At 51.7% G+C, this 12459-nt stretch overlaps 4 protein-coding genes across 4 annotated transcripts; 2 read left to right on the top strand and 2 right to left on the bottom strand.

Moving 5' to 3' along the window:
- Positions 1–365: 365 nt before the first annotated feature.
- erf2 (palmitoyltransferase ERF2) lies at positions 366–2303 on the top strand (the record flags this gene model as incomplete). Its single annotated transcript, XM_057280789.1, has 3 exons — positions 366–1348; positions 1404–1512; positions 1566–2303. 3 exons carry the CDS (start codon positions 366–368, stop codon positions 2301–2303), a joined length of 1830 nt encoding a protein of 609 aa, XP_057135049.1.
- An 822-nt stretch (positions 2304–3125) lies between these two features.
- On the top strand, positions 3126–5657 carry N7471_008069 (putative histone-lysine N-methyltransferase (Ash1); the record flags this gene model as incomplete). Its single annotated transcript, XM_057280788.1, has 4 exons — positions 3126–4236; positions 4293–4666; positions 4717–4916; positions 4970–5657. 4 exons carry the CDS (start codon positions 3126–3128, stop codon positions 5655–5657), a joined length of 2373 nt encoding a protein of 790 aa, XP_057135048.1.
- A 950-nt stretch (positions 5658–6607) lies between these two features.
- Positions 6608–8757, bottom strand: sC (sulfate adenylyltransferase; the record flags this gene model as incomplete). Its single annotated transcript, XM_057280787.1, has 5 exons — positions 6608–7803; positions 7857–8002; positions 8196–8378; positions 8469–8496; positions 8589–8757. 5 exons carry the CDS (start codon positions 8755–8757, stop codon positions 6608–6610), a joined length of 1722 nt encoding a protein of 573 aa, XP_057135047.1.
- Positions 8758–9592: 835 nt separating this feature from the next.
- On the bottom strand, positions 9593–12183 carry N7471_008067 (uncharacterized protein; the record flags this gene model as incomplete). Its single annotated transcript, XM_057280786.1, has 2 exons — positions 9593–10740; positions 10806–12183. The coding sequence occupies 2 exons, from the start codon at positions 12181–12183 to the stop codon at positions 9593–9595; spliced, it is 2526 nt and encodes an 841-aa protein (XP_057135046.1).
- Between the last annotated feature and the right edge of the window lie 276 nt (positions 12184–12459).

Genomic DNA, 12459 nt, shown 5'->3' with positions numbered 1-12459 from the left:
TTGGCCTTTACAATTTGTTTGGCCTATCTATCGCTGTTTATGTCTGAGGTACGTTGTTCCGGTTTTCTCCATCAGGGGCTCTGCACCTTGGCCCCGGCCTTGCGGCGCATTGGGATTTGAGACTAATGGACTATAGGACCTTGACTGATCCGTTTATTCACTTTCGCTCATTAGACATTGTCTCGGCTTCATCATCACTCCTTTTTCTGCTCCGCTCGCTGCTCACCCTATCCCGTCGATATTAGCTGCCTACGTTACACCGCGATTCGCTTCCACCCCTTCCTTCGCCATTGCCAATTAGGAACACAATATGATAGCGCGCATTTCCACCTAACAACTGTCAATATTCACATCCTTCCACTGCCATGGAAAACTCCGCAGATCGTCCGGAGACTGGCGACACAAACCAGGGATCGACGCCGCACCATGTCCTAGGGATACCTCGCCCTCCCTCTGTGGGCGGAATTTCGTCCCGAGTGACAGATGAAGATGGAGAGCGAGCACCATCTTACACATCACCTCACCCTCATCCCCTTCAGTCGCGGCCCTCTGTTTCCTCCAGGCGTGGTCCGCCTCCAACGCGGAACTCCATCAATGCGCCCAGCCAGGTGACCAGCAGACCTGGCAGCTCGGGGAGTCGACTGAGTAGAACACATATCCCGTCTCTGACGGCACAGGCTTTTTTCCGGCCCATGAGCTCGCAACGATTGCAGGCACACCGAGGAACACGCCCTGTGACCAAAGGGACGGTTTCATCCACCGACGACTGGACAGAGCATGGAAGCCAGAACCGGAGGAGCTTGATCTCCAATAGCACAGCCCCGCAAGGATCTCAGCCTCCGGCTGATATGGAAGCTCCTCCGTCTCGAGGAACAGAGTTCACAGATCCTATCATTCCAGACCGCAACATCTCCAACGCTAGCCCCACCGGTAACACAACCGTCCGGAGTCTGGGTGAAAGCGTCCGACTGCTGCGGGACCGAGATCAAAAGGAGAAACCCCAGCGTCTCAACCTTGGGGCCAACTATACAGGGCATGCCGTGCAGGATGCGCCACCAAAATCACCCCTGTCATTCCTATCATTGCAAAACAGGGGGGTTGGACACGGCCATGATTCTCGGGCCCATCAAGGCCACGAACATCTCTCCTCCGCTGGCTCCTCTCCGGGTCCCCTCGACGTGAAAAGGCCCCCTCTACCAGAAACGAATATGGGTAGAAATTACGAGTACTTCCTCGGCAACACATTCTTCTGCGGTGGGGGGCGGTTCCAAAACTCGAGAGACAAGCCTGTCAATATTGCAACAGGACTTTTAATCGTTGTACCCTCGGCGTTGTTCTTTGCCTTCTCGTATGTGAACCCACTTGATATGACCGTCGGGCCAATGGCTAACTTATGAAACTAGGGCTCCCTGGCTGTGGCATAATATCTCTCCTGCCATTCCCATAGTGTTTGCTTACATTTTCTACGTGTGTTTCTCGTCGTTTGTGCATGCATCCGTTGTCGATCCTGGAGTAAGTGACTCAGTCTTGATTGAGTTTCGTGGTCGCTAACATGATACTCCTAGATTATGCCTCGGAATGTACATCCGATGCCTCAACCAGATTCTTCAGACGACCCTCTGGCGCTTGGCCCGCCCACAAATGACTGGGTTATGGTCAAGCTTGCTACTTCAGATGTAGCTGCCATGGACGTGCCTGTGAAATACTGCAAGACATGTAATATTTGGCGGCCTCCTCGCTGCTATCACTGCCGTGTCTGCAACAACTGCGTCGAAACCCTCGACCATCACTGCGTGTGGCTCAACAATTGTGTTGGTCGCCGAAACTACCGCTATTTTTTTACTTTCGTCAGCTCTTGTACCCTCTTGGCTCTCTTTTTGATCGGTGCTAGTCTGGCACATATCTTGGTCTACAGGTCTCAGGAAAGCATATCATTCGGGGCTGCAATCTCCAAATGGAGAGTTCCATGGGCCATGGTGATATATGGGTTGGTTGCAGTGCCATACCCTACATCGCTTTGGGCATATCATCTCTTCCTAGTTGGCCGTGGTGAAACTACCAGAGAATATCTCAACTCGCACAAGTTTGCCAAGACTGACCGACATCGACCATTCACCCAAGGAAATATCCTTAAAAATTGGATTGCTGTTCTTGGGCGTCCTCGGCCTCCTACCTACATGCAATTCAAGCAGCGGTATGAAGACGGTGATCAACGCTTGGACTCACAAAAGCGCAGGTATCGCGTCCCAGATGTCGAGTCCCAAGGCATTGAGATGCAACATGTTGGTCCCCAACAGGATTAAACACAAAAAGCCATTTTTTTGCCTGTCGACCTTGTTTCGACGGCTACGATCTGTGAAGATGATATTCATGATTTCCTCTTTTTTTTCTCCTCTACCCACCTATTCCTGTTCTTACTGGGATCCTTCATACCCGTGGACACTATCACTTTCTAATCACTATATTATACATTACACATACCCTTCTTGTCGCCATTTTTCTCTGTTTGATTTGCTACATCTGGCGCAGACATAATTCTCTCTTTCTACTGATCTGTCGTGATCTATTTCTTATCCTGTTATATCCTGTTACTTGTTGTGACTACATACCTGGGAATGGGCAACCCTATCCAGAACCAGCCTTTTCTTTCCATGTCCTATTAGGACTATATATTCACCTTTGTTTGGAAATTTGATATCATCCTGTGTATATCACAGCTAGAATAATCTATATATCCACATCATCCCAGACGTAGAATCTCTTATGTTCATGTGGGGGCGAGAGTGAGGGATTTCGGCATTCCACCAGGGCACGAGATCTAACATTGTAAGCCCTGGCGGATGCTTACTTTCCCTTTCTCCCTTGCATTTTCATTCTTTTTATTGCATTAGTACTCTTATAGGTCGGAAAATTCCACGATTGGAGTGTTCGAAAGTGTTGTTGCACGCGTCAGACCCTCGCCCTAAATTGATAAGAAGCGCGCGGGAAGCTGATCCTCTTCGATCCGGCACCTTCCCCTGATATTTCCCCATCCAGCCCGACCACACGCGCCAGTTGTTCTACATCGATAGAGAAAGGGCGGTTCCACGTGGAATTGTCCTTCTTGTTATCTCATTCCCTCGAAAATGGCGCCACGAACGTCCCGATCAATCGCGTCCGCGGCTCCCGACGCCCAGGTTCACGAGCCTACCGATGACAACATGAGCCTCGACGTGCCAGAACAACTCTTGACGCCTGAAAACAGTCGCTCAGAGACCTCAAGCAACAACGAGAACGCGCTGACCGACGAAAAACCCGCAGGGCGGCGAAGGTCAACAAGGGTTGCACGCGGATCGTTGCGGCCTGGTGAGCCACTAGACGACACACCTGAGAACGAGGCACCCGCGGCCTCATCTAGCGAGGCCTACGTCGACAGCCTTGCCAAAGCGAAACGATCGCACTCTTCTCTGCGTCACAGTATTGCAGTAATGGAATCTTCCTTGTGGAGTGGAACTCCAGTTGACGATGATAATGTGGCTGACGACACTGTGGCCCCCGATACACCCGTCTCAAAGTCTTCCCAGGACTTGCAGTCCGAGAATATGAATACGGCGCTTCAGCCGCGGACACTACGAAAGCGTGTGAGCAAGGCATTGACCGAAGACGAAGGAACGGCCACGGCTGAGCTGGTCCCAACACGAACCTCTCCTCGCAAATCTCTACGACGGTCAGGTCGCTTCGGTCTGATGGATAAGGCTTCAGACCTGGTTGACCGGGCTAGCAGTATATTGGGAAAGCGCACGAGAGGCCTGGGAGACAAGGACCTTGGTCGACGTTCTAGTCTTCGCCCTCGCAATATTGCCCCGTCGAAAGACGAACCGGCTCCGACGGCCAACGAGCCTGCATCGAAGAAGCGTCGAGTATCCGAGAGCGACTTGTCCAAGCTCCAAGGTCAGGATACTCCTGAACCAGAGAAACCGGCTGTATCTGCTTCACCGCGACCTAGGCGCAAGATATGGTTGTCACATGGCCTCTATACAGGACAGGAACCCTCGGACTCGCCTCCTAAGCAGCGTAGGAGTAAAAATTCGAAGAAAACTGGAACCGGTCCCATGCACCGCACCATCCTTCCTATGCCGATGTTCAAGGGTGCTCGCCTTTTGAAGACCGGGCGGGACTACCAGCTACCGTTTGATATCTTCTCGCCACTACCACCTGGCCAGCCTAAGCCTAATGAGTGGCGCAAGACTAACAAGAGTGAGTGGCATGTTGAATATCTCACATCATGAAGTGAGGGCTAACAGACAGTCTAGATGTTTTTGTTGGTGATGCCGGAAGTTTCTGGAAAGCGAACAAAAACCTCGAGCTGTCTACTTGTATGTGTACTGAAGACACTGGCTGTGATGAGAACTGCCAAAACCGCTATATGTTCTACGAGTGTGACAACGGTAACTGCAGGCTGGGTCTCGAGTGCGGTAACCGAAACTTCGAGGGCCTTAAGCACCGGACCAAGGCCGGGGGCAAGTATAACATTGGAGTCGAAGTCATCAAGACAGCTGATCGCGGGTATGGCGTCCGCAGCAATCGTTCCTTCGAGCCCAACCAGATTATTGTGGAGTACACCGGCGAGATCCTCACCCAGCTTGAGTGCGAGAAGAGGATGAGAACAGTATACAAAAACAATGACGTATGTGCCTCTCTCTTGATGCTTTAATATTTACTGACTTCGTCAACCAGTGTTACTATCTCATGTATTTTGATCAAAACATGATCATTGATGCTACTCGCGGGTCTATTGCTCGCTTTGTTAACCATGCCTGTGAGCCAAACTGCCGTATGGAGAAGTGGACTGTTGCTGGCAAGCCACGCATGGCACTCTTCGCTGGAGATCGAGGAGTCTCGACAGGGGAGGAGTTGAGCTATGACTACAACTTTGAGTGAGTATTACCTGCATATCAAGCCAATTGACCATGTGCTAATACTGTATCAGTCCTTACTCTAACAAGAATGTTCAACAATGCCGCTGTGGATCAGCGAACTGTCGAGGCTTCCTTGGTCCACGGCTGAAGGAGAAGCAGCAACGTGCCAAAGAACTCGAGAAACGAAAGGCCGAGGGAAGTCCAAAGAAGACAACTACAAAAAAGGTCATCGGCAAAAAGCGAAAGGTCTCAGAAGAAGCCGAAAGCGACGAGTCCTCTCAAGGCAAAAAGCGCAAGATGATCAGGTCCAAGGCGATCAAGGCCGGCGTGAAAAAGGCCGTGGCTACCGTTCGTGGGAAGAAGACGACCAAGACAACGGCAAAGGCTAAAACCACAACTGCTGTCAAGTCGAAGACCAACGTCAAGCTACCAACCGTCAAAGCCACAGGCCGGATCAAGGCCACTGTCCGTGCTTCCCGATCTAACAAGGCAGCCAAGGAAAGCCCGACTTCTCCCAAGAAGACAACATCCAAGCTTAAGCGGCCTTCTGCTGACACCAAGAAGCAAATTCTCGCTGCTGCTTCCAAAGGCTCCGGGGCTTCTCCTCGCAAGCCTGCGAAAAAATCACCCGCCAAGAGCCCCTTGAAGGCCAAGAAGGCTGCTTCCAAGGCTAAAAGCACTACCAAAGGGAGCTTTGGCAAGGGAGTCAAGAGTGCGGCTCGGCGTGTTATGAAGTCTGTCAAGGGAGCAAAGAAATGATTGACCTCTGGTCAAACTACGGTCGTTACCTCGTCTTTGTGCGCTTTTCTGGACTTGCTCGAAAGAACCGAATTATTCCAACACGGCCATCTTTTTCTGGAAATCCCAGGTCTGTCAACCAACGGCTGGGATGTCTTTTATTACCTTATTTCCTGTTGACCTCGACACTTGTCAGTGGTCCATTCTTCTTATTCTACTTGATAATTTTTCCGGTAATCTTTTATTCTTTTGACTTTGGCTAAAACTTCGTGTTGGCAATTTACCCCTTGTACGGCATCGTGTGTTTCTCCCTGGCGTTTGTTCCTTTTTTTTCCCTTTCGCTTTACTTTGCTTGTCTCTTGTCTCTTGTCTCTTTTCCTTTGCATTTTATTTTTACTGTGGCTTCATGATTCCTTCGGTTTTGGTTTATGCGTCATGGTGGTTATGAAGGTGAGAGATTGCTCTGACATCAGCTCTGATATAGCTCTGATATAGCCAGGGTAGATGCCTCTAAATTCAACATGGGTTTTCCCTGGATTTCTTACTCTCTTGTAGCTCTCCGAATTCTGCTAAAGACTAGATATAGTATATTTATTATTGGGAGCTGCGGCAATTCAGTAAGATGTAGTCACTAGTTAGTGATTTTGAACTGTTCTGTTAAGATATTATAGGATTGCAAGACGTGGCTCTATATCCATACTGACCACCTCGTTCGAACCCCTTCAAAACATCTACAACCGTCGAGGTTTTGACCACCCCACGCTATAGCCCTACCCATATATCCTGGGCCAATACATTGATTACAGTGTAAAAGGTTAGATCATCAAACCAAATCTATTGGCAACTTGAACTATCTAAGCCAGGGGAATCCATAGAAGAAAAAAAAGCCCACAAGTTAAAAGCCAGCACATTATTCCATGAGCGGCAAAACATATAATCGACTCCAAGCCTCACGCAACTTTATAGAAATTTTACTGACGCTCCAGGAAACCCTGGCTCTCCAAAACGAGAATGATCTCGTGCACAATGCTACGCACACTCTGCTTGGAGAAGTCAACAACGAGATCAGCCTTCTCAGGAGTCTCATAGGGGTCATCGACACCAGTGAAGCCCTTGATCTCGCCACGACGAGCAGCAGCGTAAATGCCGCGCTTGTCGGACTGCTCGCAGTGCTCGAGGGGAGTGGCGACGTGCACCAAGAAGAAGGAACCAGCCTGGGACACGGCGTCACGGGCGAACTTGCGGGACTCCTCGTAGGGAGCAATGGGCGCGGCGATGACGGCGGCACCGGCGCGGGTAAGCTCGGTGGCAACGAAGGCAATGCGCTGGATGTTGGTGTGGCGGTCCTCGCGGGTGAAGCCAAGATCGGAAGAGAGCTCGTGGCGGACGGTGTCACCCAGCAATAGGGAGACGGAGCGACCACCCTGCTGGTTCAGGGTAACCTGCAAAGCACGGGCGATGGCATCCTTGCCGGAGTTCATGTAGCCGGTCAGGAAGATGGTGAAACCCTGGGTGGCGCGAGGGGGGTTGGACTCGCGCAGAATCTTGACAACCTCCGGGTAAGAGAACCACTCGGGGATGTGGGCGCCGGAGCGCAGACGGCGGCGGAGCTCGGTACCGGAGATGTTGAGGGTCTTGACGCCAGCGGGGACCTGGTCAACGGGGCGGTACTCATCGGTGTCGGGGAGGTAGGTAACCATCTGGAATTCGACGACCTCGATGCCGAGCTCGTCCTTGTACTTCTCGACAGCGTGCTGAGCATCGTAGGGGCCGTAGAAGTCCTCGCCCTTGGAGTTGGAACCAGGACCGGCGTGGTCACGTCCGACAATGAAGTGGGTGGCACCATGGTTCTTGCGGATAATGGCGTGCCAGATGGCCTCACGGGGACCACCCATACGCATGGCCAGACCGAGGAGACCCAGGACGGCCATGCCGTTGGGGTAGCGGGGAAGGAGGGCCTCGTAGGCGCGGACACGGGTGAAGTGGTCAATGTCACCGGGCTTAGTGAGACCGACAACGGGGTGAATCAGGACATTGGCCTGGCGGGAACGGGCCGCGCGGACAGTCAGCTCACGGTGGGCACGGTGCATGGGGTTACGAGTCTGGAAGGCGACGACGCGGGACCAGCCCAGCTTGTCGAAGTGGACGCGCAACTCTGCGGGGGTGTCTGTGGAAGATTTATTAGCCAGATTCAAGAGCGGGACGAGGAATTGAACATACAGCGGAGGGCGACATAGTCGTAGTGGTTGAGCTTGTTGACGGCCTCGATCTTGCCACCAATGTAGAACTCCTCAACGGAGTTGTTCAGGTACACGATAGCCGGGTGCTCTGGGTCACCGCCGAAGACAAGCTTAGCCTCTCTAGTCCTAAATTAGGGGAAAACCACGTCAGCGAGCCCCACTATAGCACTAACCACATCGACTCATTGGGTAAGGATTCGAGATTTGTGACATCAAACGCCCATAATAAAGGTAAAACAAGGCATCCGAGGACACGATAATAACGATCGACAGTGCGACCGGTTCCGAACATGAAACGGAGAGAAAGAGGAAAACTCACTTGTCGGGGCGGTAGATGTCATCAATGGTAAGAATAGCCAAGTTACGGTCGTCACGGAAATCACGCAGGGTGATGCGAGCACCGGCTTGGAGCTTCTTCTCGTCGATAACCTTTTGGCTAGCGTCGAGGGTAATGGGCATGGAGAACACATTGCCATCGGCAAGGCGGTTGTCCTCACAGACACTATGCACATTGTCAGCGGCCGCTGTTATAGATATTTCGTCCAGAATGAGGGGTTTCTCATTCCAATGGGATCATTCGTGTCACACATACCGGTCGTAGTCTGCCTGGTTCATGAAACCTGCATGAAGATTAGTTATTGCCCCTCTATGCGCATGCCCCTCCTAAAAAAAAGAAGAACATATGGATCTCAAAAGCAACAATTGCACTTACCCTCCAGAGGAGAGAAACCTCCGTTCATGATCAGCTCGAGATCGCACAGCTGGCGCTCGGAGAGCGTCACAGCGGGGAGAGTCTCGGCCTCAGCGGCGAGCTCAACCTGGCGGGGAGCATCGCGGGCGAGAAGGTCCTTGAGGACACCACCGTGAGGGGCGTTGGCCATAATGAATATGAAAAGGACTTGCGAAAAAAAAATAAAATAGGAAAAGAGTGTACAAAAGAAAAACAGGGAAAGCCTTTGCTTATCAAGAAATTTCCTGGTAGGTAGGAGGGGTGCCCAGGTGGATTGCACCATCCACATCCAACAGAAGTCGTCAACAAGTGGGGACAGTGGAAGTCTTGGCTTGTCGATTTCCTCGGGGTACCAGACAGGTTTGACCATTGATTATTATGGATCTTAGGGCTATTATTGTCTTGAGGGAAGTATTAAATGGTTTCATTCGAATCACAACTATGTAGGTCTTGACAATTCTAATAGTATGAGCGTATAATTCTGGTATAACCAAAGCTCTGGCGGAATCATGGCCTACAACATTGTATGTTGTATGGAGTACTGAAGTACCGGATTTTCAGGGGCAACTAGACGATCCGTTTGATTGAGATCATCGTATGAGGGACTTTTGATTCTAAAGAAAGATCAGGTAGTACATATATACATATAGTGGCAAAGTAGTACGTTGTTGTCCTTGATTTACAAAAAGTAGTATAACGTATACCTACAACATAGGTACAAATCTAAAACCGTCTTAGCTTAACGCCACATCTGCAGAGGCTGAGGTCATGTGATGAAGCACGTCACCTCCGCGCGGAATCACGACATTACATTTCCCAATCGGGGAAAGATCGTCCGGGTGATCTGAAAACCCTAAATCCGGCTAGAAACCCATTAGAATTGGCCTAAGGTACAACATCGAAATACGTCAATAACCCCAATATACATAATTAAATTGACTCCAAACCCGTATGGACACTCTATATACACCTTCCCCTACATATTTTCACTGCGCCGTTATCGTACTATTGGGAAGCGTGATGGTCAACTTCTCAAAATTGACAGCAAACGCCCCTACCCTCATGGACGGCTGAGTCGTGTTCGCATAGGAATCGACCAAGTATATTTGAATATCCTTCTCAGAGGACAGAGCCGTGTCAAGTGATCCTGTCTTCTGCAGAATGTACAACACCGCAACCCGAGAAAACCTAACAACGTCGTCGGGAACACTGGTCACAGTGGACGTGGACGTGGACGTCTTTGCCTCGGTGGAAGTGGATTGAGCGCTGGCATTGGTAGCGGAGGTGCTCGTCGCAGACTCGGTTTGAGTAGGTGCCGACGTGGTCGTAGCTGACTTGCTTGATTCCGCGTCATCGTATAGGATACCGTTCATAGTGGCCATGGAACGGACAGCCAGGACTGTTGTTGGGTCGGTTTTCGAGACAGACGGAGAAGCATCGTGCTTTTTGTTCTCTTCGGATGGCGTCGAGTCGGCTGTCAACTGTACAGATCGGCGGGTCTTAATTGTGCCGTCACTTGTAACATCGCTGAAAGCCACGAGTTCGTTTTCGGTCTTGCAGGAGACGTCGTTCATGCTGAAGAGAGCCATGATCGTGACTTGGTCGAGGGTGATGTCGAATTTCTTCTTGGATTCCTCGAACAGAGTAGGGAGTGCACTGCCCATGGTCGCGTTCGATCCGTTAGATATCAGTGCGGTGGTGCAGCTACCATCACCCGCAACATTGCATTGTGAGCCGGTATAGCCGTTCGAACAAACACATGAGCATTGGTCACCAGCAGAAACGCTCACACCTCCATTCTCACAAGGATGCTTTTCAGCACAGGGCGAGTTCGCTTTTTCGCGGGGCACGGCGATAAGGAACACAGGGAGAAGAACTGCAAGAATGACGATGATGAAGATCGCGATGCAGATGAGCACGAAGATCTTCCGAGGTATTCCGCAGCACATCTTCCTGCGTCGGGGAGCATTTGGGTCGTCATCGCTGGAGTTAAGCTGCTCAACATTACGCAGGTTAGAGCGCGCAAAGAAAGGCCATGATGCGCGTGATCCGCGCTCTTCGGGTGTCGCCAAACCCGGCGGGGGGAAGGAGGCGAGCATGTCCGATAGAGAGCCGGAGTTGCGTGGTCGGTGTCCTAAGCACATACTAGTTAGTACCATTTCCGGATTCCACATGGTGATCTGGATCCGAAAGACTCACCCATCCCAGCCCTGAACCCTGCCTCATCGCCACCAGCCAGATTAGCTCGGCTGGCGGTTCTCCCATGATCTAGGTTCGATGCGAGCTTTGTCGCCCTCTTAATCAAATCAGATAGACTGGAAAGGCTCCCACGAGCTTCTGCATCCCGCAACGCATGCATATTCAGAGCAGGAGGCTTGCGACCGCCAGGTCTTTTGTCACTCATCGTTGGTGCAGCGTGAGGCAGCCCTCCGAAGGCCTCGAGCTCTTTTTTGAGCCGGGCGTCGGAGGGCGAGTCATGCTGTGTGGAAAAGGGTGGCTTTTCGGGGTCTACACCTTTCAGTGATTCACTCGATGCTGTAGTAGACGACTGTCGTAATTGGCTTGGTGTATGGGGCATCTGGCTTGCAGCAGCTCCCATCACGACAGGTCGTACTGCTTTGCCCTTTGCGGATTCCTCTTCAGTGGGTGCTGGCATGTCTACAACGGAAACGGGGTTAGACCTGAGGATGGTACGCATCGTCGGCTTTCCTCGCTTTCCAATACTGGCACTTCGGACAAGGCTCGTATCATCCTCTTGGAGGCCCGGTGAGCGCTGGCCATCATCTGAATCCATGTCGAGATATGCTCCCAGAATCTCGGATTCAGCGGGACCGGATCCCCAGCTCGAGGGGATGGCTCGGCTAGAGGCGACGGAGCATTTTGTAAAGCGGGAGTGGGCGAATTCTTCTGGAATGGGCGAAACAGATGATTGACAAGCTGGGGGAGGTCGTCGCGCATTGAGCGGTGCAACAAGACCTGCCGTCCGGTGCCTGGGGTCATCCTGAGAAAAACCGGACTCGGACTCGGGCCGTAGAAAAGTAGGTGGAAATTGGGGCACATCGGGAACGGAGGGCGTTGACGAAGCTACAGATTGTCTGAACAATTCTTCTGTTGCAATCGATATTCGTGGAGTTGTCATGTCGATTGTGCTGGTGGGACTGACAGGGGCATCATTTATCGGCCGGCGCTGCGCTAGCGGAGGCGGCTGAAGTTGTGAGAAGGACCGGGGTGGTCTTGGGTTCGGACCCAATCCCATTTCTGAGGCTTGGCTATCCCGTTCTGAGTAAATGGATGGCGAAGGGAGTTCACTCGGGTGAGGTGGTCTCTGAGGTGGAGGGCCACGCGGAACCAAATACCTAGGATGTTGGTTGACCGGGTGCGGTGGGAGACCCGAATCAGGAAGAGGCCATTGTGTTTGATGGGAGATATTCCTGGGGACAGGAGGATGTGCCATCTGCTGGGGTGGCGAGGCTCGTTCTGGACGCACGCCGGCATCCAGCATTTGTCGGGCCCGCTTGACGGATCCTTTCCTGTTAGGCTCCCCAGAGGGCCCGGAGTTTGGTACGTCTGTGCTCATTGGAGGGTCGTCTGGTCGAAAGAAGTACGGCTAAATGGAATGCCGGGGTGGATGCCCTTGTATAGTTTGCGAGAAGTTAGGGCTCGCAGGGTATCAAGTGTGGCGTGGCGGTACTGCGGTCCAAAAGTGAGATTTGGCTCTCGAATACTGAGGTTGAGGCAGAATGGAAATGAACGATTGCTCGATACCTTGATCGAGTCGACAAAGAATGAAAAGATATCGAAAGGATTGAAACCAGAGCACGGGCGTCTGGCCACTGAGCAAGTGCCTACAAGA

Source organism: Penicillium samsonianum (genome assembly GCF_028829775.1).
Source record: "Penicillium samsonianum strain IBT 33392 chromosome Unknown utg000004l_segment0_segment0, whole genome shotgun sequence".
Lineage (NCBI taxonomy): Eukaryota > Fungi > Ascomycota > Eurotiomycetes > Eurotiales > Aspergillaceae > Penicillium > Penicillium samsonianum.
Note: the sequence above shows the minus strand (reverse complement) of the source record. Positions and strands in the feature narration are given on the sequence as shown.